The sequence below is a fragment of the Bactrocera dorsalis genome, chromosome 2 (genome assembly GCF_023373825.1).
Source record: "Bactrocera dorsalis isolate Fly_Bdor chromosome 2, ASM2337382v1, whole genome shotgun sequence".
NCBI lineage: Eukaryota > Metazoa > Arthropoda > Insecta > Diptera > Tephritidae > Bactrocera > Bactrocera dorsalis.
The window spans coordinates 82,524,011-82,537,509 of record NC_064304.1 but is presented as its reverse complement, the minus strand read 5'-3'; the positions used below and the strand labels follow the sequence as shown (position 1 = coordinate 82,537,509).

The following is a 13,499-nucleotide window of genomic DNA, read 5'->3' as shown; positions in this document are numbered from 1 at the left end:
CGAATTTAAATGATTTTTTTTCATTTTGTTAAGTTTAAAAATAAAAATCAGCAACAAAAAATGGTTATTTCTTACCCAAACAACTTTTTTTAAAATGAGTAAAGGCTTATAAAAATTTTTGGCGTCTATGATAATCATTATAATTTAAAACTTAGAGATATACAAAGTCCCAAATTATAGATTTTCTGAACGCAAATATGCATAAATATTTTTTATAAATATAGAAATATTTTGTGATTTATATTCTTTTCTTTTGCAAGATCAACTTATCGCGAGGCGTTGAAAAGCTTCTAAAATTCATATAACTTAACATATTTTCATATATAAAGCAATTCGGTTTTTAACTCTTTTTTAAAAAATTTTGACATCAAATCTACCAAAACCCAATTTTGAATTAAAATACAAACCTTCTCAAATTGAAGTTGTCCACATGCGCCATAAACATTTATTAAAGCTAATTGTAATCCTCAATACCATCGTAGAGTGTCTGAAACCGAAACTTGCGAAAAGCCATTTATCGCCTTTTTATTGCCACTTCCCGAAGCACAAGAATGACAAAAGTTGCCCAACATAAACAAACAACAAGTATGTTGTAAACAACATGCTTGCCAAATGCTTGCTGGCTTGGGTCAATAAACACACACGGCGCTTTAGCTAAGCACACATACATGCACAACAACAAAAATGCCATAAAAGCAAAAAAGTACGAAGAAATACAAACAAATGGTGCAAAAAGCTGGCAAATGTTAGACAATAGACCAAATGCTGCGGCAAGAGCGACCAAACAGGTTTGTTTCTGGTTTTCTAGATGTTGCAACTTCTGGCGGCAGAAACACGCTCAGCAAATGTGCAAAGCTGCAAGCAGGTTGCAAGCACTTAGCGAGCGTAATCAACTTGCAATTGCAGACTGGCCAGAGTTAGAAGTCTGCATGTAAGCGGATTTGTACACCGAATTGTGATTGCAAGGCATTTTTGTATATTTACAATAGCAACAAAAGCAAACTGATCAAGTGCGTCCAGCGCGATTCTACACGCTGCCAACGGGAGCAAAGCGCGCCAACAGCCGCATGCAATTGCAAGCATATTTACTAGATATTGTGTAGATATGTGCTATATATATATATATTTATATATATGAATATAATCTCATATATATTTACAAAAACACGTATGTATGTGTAATTGCTGCGATTTTACGAGTAATTGCCTAATTTCCCCTCCAAAATAAGAGTTGCAATCGATTTTGCTAGCGCTTGCCACATAAAATTGTTGCCGTTGCATTACAACAACAAACTAATAGTGAATAGTATTGCTTTAGTTGTAGTAATTACCGCTCAATGCATTTGCTGTGCACATACCATACAAACATGTGTGCAAAGCTTCGCATTCGCTGTTGATTGCTGCAGCAGCTTGCAGGCACCAGCAAGTCCACCGCTTCCATCGAAATCAAAAGCGACGCACAGCGTTACCGTTAGCCGCCATCAACTGTAAGGCACATTTATTGGTCGTAGCCCCGAACGTGCGCACCAATTTCCGCGGCATAAATGTAATAAAAGCAAAATGCGAAAGTATTGTTGCGAAAACGTGCTGCCTGCGTTTGCAACAACAACAAGCAAATATGGTTATTATATTTTAAAATTTTATTATTGTCATAATTTTTTTAATTACACTCTGTAATTGCTTAATTTTGCCGTTGCTGAGTTGGCGAAACGAATTCGCAGCGAAATTTATTTCTATTCGCTATTATGAAAATAATTTAATAATTTTGTGCAAAGCGCTAAGTTTGGCAAGAGAAAAATTGATTGCTCGCTTAATTGCTCAGATTTTGGTAGCTTTTTTAATTATTTATACGCTTTCATTTAAGATTTTGGACTCTTATACGAGAAAAAGTAAATGTGCTTTCACTTTATTCATTTTTTTAAGCTAAAATTTGTATATAAAATCAAACTTCTAGAATGCAAAATTAAATAAAAAATATCGGAGTTGCTTCCCAACACACAAATATGTTAACTTGAACCAAAAACAGAAATACTCGTAGATATCATATATCTTCCATGCCAGCTACTCAATTGCACACATTAAAAACATATCATAACCAGTGTTGCCACCCACAGTGCTTCAAAACTTCGCATTTTCCTACAAATCGCCTTATGTTTACTTCCTTATACCACAAGTGCTATAAAAATCGTATATATTGTATATCCAACGAATTTTTTAAAGAAAATAATAAAGAAATTCAACTCATCTTCGAAAATACCGTTTAACGTATATCAAAAAAAGCATCATAATACTGACAATATTTATTGCAAGCAATAACTTCTTTAATGTTTTATACAATTACTGAATTAACTTCAAAAACTTCTGAAAAGCTTTTTACTTAGTATTTTAATTGCTTATGAAAAATATTTTCAATGTACATATATCATATTCGAAAAATATTCGGGGGTTAGAAAATCAAATTACAGAGCCAAAAGAAAAAAATCCTAAAGTTCAATTAAAAAAACAAGCTCACCATGTTTAATTTTAAAAAGCTTGTTTTTAAAATGATAGTTCGATCCAATAATTTCTTACTGAAAGTTTTTCATTAATTTTGCTGAGCTTAAAAATTTTATATTGTGGAAACTAAACTTTTTCAACAACATTAGTCATGTCGAAACAGGTGAATTTACACATGCAATGCTTTCTGTGAGCTTTAAGCTCGAAAACATTAAATCATAAAACAAGTTTTAATCCTTTTTGTAAAATATTATGTTTTGTATATTATATGAATTCCTTTAGTTTTTAGGACTTAGCGTCTCCGTAATATGAATTCAAAATGTTCAGACAAGTCAAAAAATAAATCACTTGAGTTGGCAGAAGCTCAAAAGTATAAAAATAACGCTTTTATTTTCGGATTAGTCTCTAATATCATTCATTAAAAAATCTCTTTTCTTCAATTTTTTTCTCTACAGAAAGCGAAACAAAATTCCTTAATTTCTTCCAGTTCTTTATGTCGCTCTATTCTGACTTCACTGCAAGTTTATATTTCTACACACCTTTTTTCTCCCTATGTTCCAGTATGTATATCCGAAGTTAAGCTTTGAAAGTAGAAATATAAGCAAGCAAATAAAGGTGTCTATATCCACAAATTATAGAGTTGAACCCTGTCTTACCATTCGAAATGGAAATACAGTTTTTTTTTTCAAAACTGAAAACTTAAAAAAAAAAGAGTTTTATGTATATAGAAAATTATTATTGTTTATAGAAAACGCTTCAAATTAAGACGTTACTAAAATGTTTCCTTCGGAGAATTAAATAAGTAGAATTTCCAAAACAAACAAAGAAGAGTAACAACAGCGTATGTACCAGAAAACGTGATAGCACAGGGTTTCTACGCAACTGCTGCCACATTGTTTTAGAGATTGGTATAATTTATTCAATTCACTACTCTCCAATGCTTGGCAAATCGACGACAGCCAATATTTTGAGAATTTACCATTTTTCGAACTCACTAGACAAGCTCAATAGAGTTCTCAAATGAACCGATGATCCCAGAAATGCTAACAGAAAAACAACTTATTAAAATGTTTGAGAACCGAGAGTTTATTTGAAACCTAAGAAGAAACAGCCAAATGAGGCATAAGTGAAGTTTCTGGTTTAAAAAGAAAACGTTTTTGGTTGGGATTTTTTTCAAATTTCTTTGCAGTAACTGCTCTGTAGCCAACTTTAGTCCAGTGAAACCGATAAGAAACTACAACACGCTCAGCAAAGCCACCACAACTCTTATTTGGAAGTCCATACGCATTTGTACAATATTTCACTAACTAATGCTAATCAATTAACCAAAGTATTGAGAGTATAACAGCAAATCCACACACAAGACGGCCGTCAATATCAATGAAATGAGCAAATAAATATTGCACAATATTAGAGAGGGCGGGTAGGTGTGATGCCTTCCATTTGTATACAAACAGATATTAATATACTGTATATAGATATAAATGAATGTGTGTGTATGCGTGTGTGTGAACGCGGTTCATTCACATCAACGACAGTAGTTGGCTCGTACGTAAGTACAACTATTTGCCTGCAGTGTTGTTGTGCTGCCAGCGGCATTGCATGACAAAGTGTTTATGCAAATTGCGTGTACAACTAAAACATCAGCAACAACCGCGTCTACCAGCAACATTAGTAATTGCAAGACGACTAACAACAACTAATTTGTCAGCTGTTCGTGGGTGTGTCTTGCAACTGTGAGCCACTAAACAGCGTTGCAAACACTCGTAAATAGTTCAACACAAATCTGCCTAAATGGCACATCACGATAGCACGAGCATGCGGTTTGTTGTTATTGCTGTTATTGTAACAGTTGCTCGCTGTCGCTGATTGCTATTTAATCAGTACTATGAATGAATCGAATGAGTGACTGTTGATTGGGCGGTCTGCCAGTTGAAGCGTGATTGCTAGGTGAAGTTGAAAGGCGGTTATATAACACTTTTTTGTTGTTCTCTCAATTTGATGAATGGCAGCTCTTTGATTTTCCAAATCTTAGAAAAGCATCGCAACAGAATGTTTCTGAAATTGGAATTCGTTTGCGTACTCGCAGTCCTTTGAAGTTTGTACTTTTTGGTTGCTCACACACTTTTATCTATAAGTACCTTGTTGTTATCATAAAAACTAATTGTTTTATTATTACAGACGCTTTTGCGCACTTTGAGCGAATTATGTTTTGTTTCCTCTCAAAATGCTGAACATAAAAGTAGTTGGATATTTTGGCTTTGTAGTCTGTTTTTTAAAGCATATTCACGGCTTTTGGTATTCGGTATAAAAGAATTCTTACAAAAATTATGTACATATGTGAGCCAATTTTTCTTTTTAACTGAAAAAATTGTTATTTCTATTTCGATTCGTTTTTTGATTGAAGATATTTCTGAATATAGAGAGCCTCAAACTTTTCAATACCATTTTTAAAGTACGATTTGTCGTTTGCTTTAAAATATGCCGTTTCTTCCCAGCTAGCATTCGCTTGAGATCTTAGAACAGGAAATAGTCATTAGGAACCTGATCTGGAGAATACGGTGGGTGCGGAAATAATTCTAAGCCCGATTTTTTCAAATTTTCTGTGAATTGTAACACCGTAAAGTATTTTGGTAAAAATAGCACTTCCTTTTTCTTCAAATGCGGAGATTTTATCCGATTTCATCCTTTACAGGATCCAATATTGCTATTTAATAGTCGCTGCTGCTTCCTTTTTGAAGGTTGCCAATAAGAATTATTCCAAGCACATCCCCTAAATATGGACGCCATAACTTTGTCGAATATTGCGTTTTTCCACTCTCGTTAGCTGGTTCATCGTGTGCAGTCAACTCAGATGACTATGGATTGGATTTAGAAGTAAAGTGATGGAGCCATATTTCATCCATCGCTTGAAAATCTCCAAACACTCCTATCAATCATCAACTCGTTACTCTTATATATGATCACAATCTCCAGTCAAAATTTTTGCCAGACAACCTTAGCAAAGCCAAAAAACAAAAACTGATATAAAATTTACTATTGCTACTGCGCCGCTATACTCGACATCATAATTTAAAAATACAAATAATTTTATGCCGAAACAATTGTCATGTGTATCGCAATTAAATGGCACTGTTATCGAAGCGCTGTCATCAAGCGTGACGCCACGCCTGCAAAATTGAGAAATAATCTTCTTTTAAATTGAAGACGCAATAATAATTGCAACTGTTGTCGCATTTTTCAGTATGTATGTACAGTACATGCACATGCGCACTTGCCATAATCAAAATTGCGAACAATTAAAAGACAATTAATTTGTAATAAACATGAAAACTACAAAAAAGCTCATTAAAAGTATGATGAAAAATGATATTTTATATTTGTTTTTGTTTTTTTTATTTAACTTTATTTATTTTATTTTATTTTAAATTATTTTATTTTTTTGGAATTTTTTGCCGTGCGACATTACATCCCAACCACGGCTGAAGTGGTGAGTTCAAGCGATTTCCGTCCGTCAACTCAGAAGCGTGGTTTTGCGCATAATTAGCGGAAATGTGGCGTGATTGCAAACAAATAAACAAAAATAGCTCAAACCAAATGCCAATTTGCACTGGCTACATTAAGTTGTTTGCACACATCAATAAGTAAACAAGCATGCCTCGCACACAGCTCAGTATCAATACCGGCTTTGGTCACTCGGTGCACTAAGCTGTTGGCAACAAAAGTTGTGGTCACCACGAGGCGGCAATGCGGCTTGCCAAGCTGGCAGATATTGAAGAATCATAAAAGATTATAAACAAATAACACAAACATATTTTATTCATAAACTTAATCTTTATTACACAACATCACAGCAACTATATATATACTATATAACTATGCATATACTTATCATATATTTTGGTGAACTTCCTACTATTATGCAACATCCAAAACCTGTTGCGCAGCTGCACGCAACATCAGCTAAAGAACAATATTAGAATAACCGAAGCAAGCGTGCGCACTATACTATTTAGCTATGCGTAAAACAGGTCTGCATACCGGCCGCCGGAACTATTTGTGCCCGACAGAATTAGCGCTCGTCTCTGGTTGGCGTAAATATTTATTTATTCCGCTTTAGTCGCGTGTTTTTATTTATTTCTTACATTTTTTAGCAAACTTGTGAACAAATATACAAACATATATTCACTTTGCATACATACAACGACATGAAGCAGTTCAGTTCACTCATACTATTGCGTTAGCATATTAACGTCTGCTTGGCCAACATCACTATGTTGCGAAACATTAGCATCAACATGTTGCGCAAGTTGTGTGCAGACATGTTAGCTGCAATCGGCGCAAGCTGTGAAGCAAAATTTGAAGGTTGTCTCTGTGTATACATTTTATTATTACTGATATGTTTTTTTTTGCGAATTTGGCTGTACAGGTTCAGGTTATATTGATCTAAAAATTTGCTACCCGAATACCTTACGAAACTGTTATATGTAGGTAGAAAATAGCAATAAACATTAAAAAAAACTAATTAGTGAAGACAGAAATAATGTTTTCCGATTTAATGCATTACAAAAATATATATGTATGCTTTATTATACCAGTTTAATGAATTTAAATCAATTGCTTAATCGTTTCACCCCCTTAAAATTAGGAAGTTTTGTTTGATTATGCCAGTTTTTAATATTTATACCAGTTTTTTTCCTGCTAGTCTTTGTTTTATATTAAGTATTTACACAATGAGTTAGTTTTTTATATTTATTCGCGTATAATAAGCATTGCAATTCTTTATGCCAGTTTATCTAGCTTGTTTTTATTATACCAGTTATATATTAAAAATTTACTAGAATTATCACACTCAAATGTTTCGAGTATAAAAGACAGGGTGGTTGTTTATGTTAGTTTTTATATTTATACCAGTTTGTTTGCCTACTGTTTGATTATACAAGTTCTATTGGTGTATAAAAAATATCTGTTCGATTCACCACACTCCAATGTTTTATATATAAAATACGCCGTTACAGGTTTGCCACTTTTTATGCCGTTTTTCGGCTGCTATTTTATTATATCAATTCCTTTGATTTATATAAATTATTTGATCTATTTACCACATTTAAACGTTTTGCAAATAAAAAATCATGATTTGAGACAAGCTTTTCATATTTATGCCAATTGTTTGTTTAATTTACCACTCTCAAATCCATTCAAATCTACTACGCGCTTATTTTATTGTTATACACTTATACCAGTTGTTTGTTTGATTCATTACTACCAGTTTGGTTTCTATTTTGTTATGCCAGTTGTCGGAGACTTAGAGATCGAAAATAGCCTTTATTTGTTTATAACAAACTTTCATATTTATGCCAATTGTTTGTTCCACTTGTCACTCTTCTCTTTGGTCATTATACGAATATATTTTAATTGTACTGTTTTATAAATTATTTTATAATTCCAAATAAAATCAGAGAGTAAAAACAATTTGCAATCTCTACTCACCAACAGATGATGCTCATCCAGCCTACACCTCAACAACGCATCTCCATTCGTGAGGAATTACGCGAACCTGAAAACCAATCGGATATCGATCGTGACATCAAACTCATACGCGAATGGTTGGACACACAACCGCATCTGCCCAAGGATATGGACGATGGCCGTTTGGCCACATTCTTGCGTGGCTGCAAATTCAGTTTGGAGAAGGTGAAAAAGAAGCTCGACATGTACTATACAATGCGTAATGCCGTACCGGAATTCTTCGCCAATCGTGATATTAATCGGCCAGAATTGGCGATGGTCTTGGATTACTTGTAAGTATTTACAATGTCCGCGTTGATATCAGCTAGACTTATTTGGCTCTTTTTCTCACGCTCTCGCATGATTAGACACTGCCCAACTTTACCTGGTCTCACGCCCAACGGTCGCCGCATCACTTTCGTTCGCGGCATTGATGTCGACTTTCAGGCGCAGCATATTAACGATGCCGCCAAGGTGGCGCTTATGATCGGCGATATTCGCCTGTTGGAGGAGAAAGTCGGCATTGCCGGTGATATTTTCATTGTCGATGCTACGCTGGCTTCGGCACATCATTTTGCCAAATTCACGCCAACTGTGATTAAAAAATTCCTCATTGCCGTGCAGGAGGCATACCCGGTGAAGGTGAAGGAAGTGCATGTGTTCAACATTTCCCCATTGGTAGATACGATCTTCAACTTTGTGCGCCCCTTCGTTAAGGAGAAGATACGCAATCGTATCACTTTCCACAGCAACATCGAAAGCTTGTACAAGGCGGTGCCACGTGACTTGTTGCCCGACGAATATGGCGGCAAAGCTGGTTCGGTGGTCGAATTGAATCAACAATGGAAGAAGAAGTTGGAGGAATACACACCTTGGTTCAAAGAACAGGAGGGCAAGAAGGCCAACGAAGCGTTGCGTCCCGGCTCACCGAAGACCAGCGACGATTTGTTCGGTATGGAGGGTACCTTCCGACAACTGAACATCGATTAGGTAGCACGACTTCCAGATCAAATTTAATCGTAGTTGAGATTAGCGCTAGGATAGAATGGATGTACGGATACGGTTGCGTTCCGCGGCTTTCTCTTGCTCTCTGCTTTGAAGCTAGCTGCTGCTTTTTGTGCTCAAATTCGTATTATAGCTTAAATAAATTACTGACATCGCCCCATTTGTATAAATACCGTTCGCTTGTGTGTATATGCAAATAATTAAATTTTACCATTATTATTATCATTTTGTTACTATCGTTCCGTATTGCCTCGTAGTTTTTTGCAAGACTGTGCCACAGTCGCGCAAATTATTACTCACATTTATACTTTTTATAATCAAATCTTTCGCATTTTGTTAATTTGTTGCGTGCGTACAACTTACTCACGTCACTCATTTCATTCTCTTTTCTTTTATACTATTCGTTTATGTTTAATGAAATAAATAAAAATCAGAAAAAGTTAAGCATTATTTTACTATTGTATCAATCACAATGCATCCGACTCTGTCTTCGTCAGTTTTCATATGCTTTGAACAGCATAATTCCTTTGATTGCAACTGACAAGCTTTCTGCCATCACGTTGTCGGATGTCAGCCGCACACCGTTCTTGACAATCTCGTCGACTATTTCATTGCCCTCGATGCCTTTGTGGCCTGGTACCCAATAGAAGTGAAGTTGCTTACTTCTGGCAATACTTTCCACTGCAATCCTGCTTCCCAATACTTCTGGCCGATATGCAATGCGGGGCTACTGCCTTTATTGCTGCTTGCCTGTCTGCGTAGATTTTGACTCTGGAATTCCCTACAGGTGCATTAGAGACCAGCTTCGCTGCTTTCGCAAAAGCCAAGACCTCAGCTTGAAATATACTGCAGTGAACCGGCAACTTAAATGGTTGTCTTATGTCTAACTCTGGACTCAGTAGCTCTGTATATTCCCGCACCAACTCCACCGTCCATTTTTAAGCCATCCGTATAGATGTTTAGAGATGTGTAACTTTACAAAGCTTAAATGAATGGAGTTAGCTCTCCAACAGGACCTTCTATACGATCCTCCAATACATTACAGACAAATCTTACACATCCACAAAACTTTGACCAATGCTTTTGTAAATTTCAATCTTTCTAAAAGAGCCAGAACTGATAGTGTATGACTTGGTATCACCTTGAATTTGTCCGTCCGTCCAACTAGCTTACTATTAAATATGCCGATTGAAGCAGCCCGCTACCCTATTTACACATTTAGTATAGATAACTGTAATTAATGCCTTCCATTTTGGCGCTTCGTTTCGGAATCATATTGAAAACACCACGTTTCGTCACCAGTCACAATATTTTTGTCTTTTTTGGCCTCTTTAATGATGTCCTTCGAATGTTGGATTCTGAACATTTTTTGGTCGGCAGGTAAATGTTCGGTCAAAATGCGATAAATTAATGTTTTGAAGAAGTTCAATTCCATTTCCATGATTTTCAATGATATTAAATTAAATGGATTTTCGGTGATAACGGGCATTTCATTGGAGTGGCGATTCCGCTGCCCTAGTCTCTACTGATCCATATTCTACATTTATTTCGTTAACATACAGACCTCAAGCTTTCTGAGGACCAGTGCATATTGTTACCTGTCCTTATCAAGGTAGTGAAAACCACTAATCTCAATAAAGGTTGTAGGCAACCTCATTATAACAACATATTTAAACTAAAACTGTCTTGTTCTTCTATAAACCCAGCTCGGAGTTCAGGTTCGTATTATATATCAAAGGTTTCGACCAACTTATCCACATACGAACTGATATTCATCTGATCAGTTCGTTCAAAAATACGGTAGAAATGGTTACTTACGCGAGAAAAATTTGGTTGATAGCTCAGTCTTTTCAATTATTTTATGTACTGTAACATAACAGTGTTCACTCTGTTGCCAAATTTCACTAACGGTAAAGAAACATTATTACAATTAACGAACACCAACGCAAATTGTCGCCTGCAAAAAGGCGAACGGAAGTAAAACTTAATCAAAGGGTTTGAATTCACTAAAACTTTTCAGAAAGATCTATGTTAATACTCAACAAAACAGCTGACCCCCCACACACATTGCGCACCATCTAGTTATTTGCATGTGTGCGTACGAATCTTTTCACATGCTCTTTCCCAGTGAAGCCTGAACACACTTGCCTTGCATTGAAGTGAAATTTGTCTGTGTGACACGTGTGAGTGGCATTTTACTGTCCACTCAATTGTAGACCACTTCTCTTGCGAATGCTCATTTATGCCATTTGCTCATGTAACTGTAGATATTTATGCGATCAAACAATAATGCTTAACTCAAAGTTGAGTGAGTCGGAATGTTTCTATTTAAAATAACAATTTTTATGTGCGAAATATTTTAATTTTGGATTTTCAAAATTTCCTAACTTAATTACCCGTTTGTGAACGGAAAAACGAAAATCATTTCAGCGGAAGAACCAAATTTCTAACCACACTTCATTACAGTCCAAACACAACTTATGCGGTTGTCTTGTTCGTACAAGCAAATCTACTTGAGTGCCTTCTGCTGATGAATGAAGCAATAAATGTAGCAGAAAGGGGAATTGAAATGTTTATTCTTATTAATATCTATAAATTAAGTATATAATTAGCGTCCTGAGTCGGAATAAATGGTTGATGACCGGGTGATGGAGTGATAGAGTTACCGAGCATATCCTGCGAATGCGTACGAACAAACAGAGCTGAAACAACCATGCAGCCGAACATATACTCTTGCAACTTACAAAGAGAGTTAAAGCCAGGGAAATACTTAATGGTGTAAAATGTCAACTTGAGGGTCGAAATCCAAGCAATTCTATTTATATTTGTACATACATAACTCCTATACTGGCAGCCACATAAGGTTTGTTAGAAAAACGAAAACCATTATATGTAGAATATGGCAATTAGGGTATCGAACAGATTTTATCCATTTTTCCCAATACCACATATTATTAAAATGTCACATACTAAACTACAAATCATATACTCGTAGAGTAAAGTCAGCCGGATGTTCTAAAATCCTGATATTAGTTATATAGGGGGTAAGTCAAGTTTTCGCTCATATTTATCTATTTTAGGCATAAAGATATGTATACTGTAAAGTAAACACGCTCTGTAATTTTTATCGAGATAACTCACATATTGACCGATATATGCGGTACGAAGTCATTCGGAAGTTCGAAAATCTTTATTTTAGGTATATGGGGGATAAGGAAAGTATTGACCATTTTTAATTTACTGACATACCATTGTCAGAGAAGTACTATCCCTGAATTTCAATTATATATCACACACATTGACAGATATTTTCGATCAAAAGTCAACATAGGTACTATGGTACTAGGAGTCAAAATATTCGGAACCTAGGGGCTTGAACAGTTTTGGTTTGAACAATTTGTGGTCATAAAGTCGCATACTTCAAAAGCATTATTCATGCAAAGTTTTATCTCGTTATATTATTGCTTCCAGATTTGTACACTGGAAAGGAAAGAATCAGATGGAATTTAAAATTGTGTTATATGACAAGTAGACGTGGTTATTGTCTGATTTCGCTCATTTTCATAACGTGACATGGAAATATGAAAAAATACCACATATAAAATTTTGTTGAAACCGGTCAGTCGGGTCCCGAGATAAGGGATTTCACCAAAAAGTAGGCGGTGCCACGCCCATCGTCCAATTTTTACCCCGGTCCCTATAAAGTTTTGTCATACCATCCCGGCGGCAAATTCTTGCATCTCTGGCGAATTTAATTATTAATTTATCGCGCTTTTAGTAGTTTTGAGCAGTACCGTTATATGGGAAGTGAGCGGGGTTTTCATCTAATTTCGTCCATTTTCACGCTATAGGTAGAAGTTCTTGTAATATTCGTGCTGAGTGGTTTAGGAGATATAGACATTCAACTTGTTAGAGGGTGAGACCGCGCCCACTTTTCCAAAAAAAAATTTTCCACAGGTGCTCCTGGCTACTGCGATTCCCTGTGCCAAATATAAGTTTTATATCTTAATTTAGTGCTTAGTTGTAGCACTTCATATGTTTTCGGTTAACGGCGATTTGTGGGCGTGGCAGTGGTCCGATTGCGCCCTTCTGCGAACCCGAACATTTTTGTACTAAGAAACCTGCATACCAAGTTTCATGAAGATATCTAAATTTTTACTCAATTTACAGCTTTCACGCACGGACGAACGGACAGACAGACAGTCAAATGGATTTCAACTTTTCTCATCACCCTGATCATTTAGATAATGGGTTGTCAAAAAAGTCTTGCGGTATTTTTATTGAATTTTTTTTTTTATTGAAATTGAAATGAATTTTCGATGACTCATGCCCAGCTCTTGACCGATGCTACGGCTGCTACTATGCCGGTCTCTTTCGACCAATTCAGCGATTTTATCGCAATTCTCGAAGACAGGCCTTCCGGAGCGTGGCGCATCTATCTCGCTAAGTTTTAGGTGATACGTACAACCGTTAGATGAACAAAACTATAA

General features: G+C 35.8%; 1 protein-coding gene across 2 annotated transcripts in view; it reads left to right on the top strand.

Annotated features, from left to right (window-relative positions):
• The window catches only part of LOC105226558 (alpha-tocopherol transfer protein-like), a 40,297-nt gene extending 30,844 nt beyond the window's left edge, over positions 1-9,453 (top strand). For both annotated transcript variants that reach the window (XM_049450533.1, XM_011205478.4), the window contains exons 2-3: positions 7,993-8,297; positions 8,373-9,453. In XM_049450533.1, coding sequence (XP_049306490.1) covers positions 7,993-8,297; positions 8,373-8,994 — 927 coding nt within the window. In that variant the 3' untranslated portion in view covers positions 8,995-9,453. The remainder of the gene's footprint in view (positions 1-7,992; positions 8,298-8,372) is intronic.
• The last annotated feature ends 4,046 nt before the right edge of the window (positions 9,454-13,499 follow it).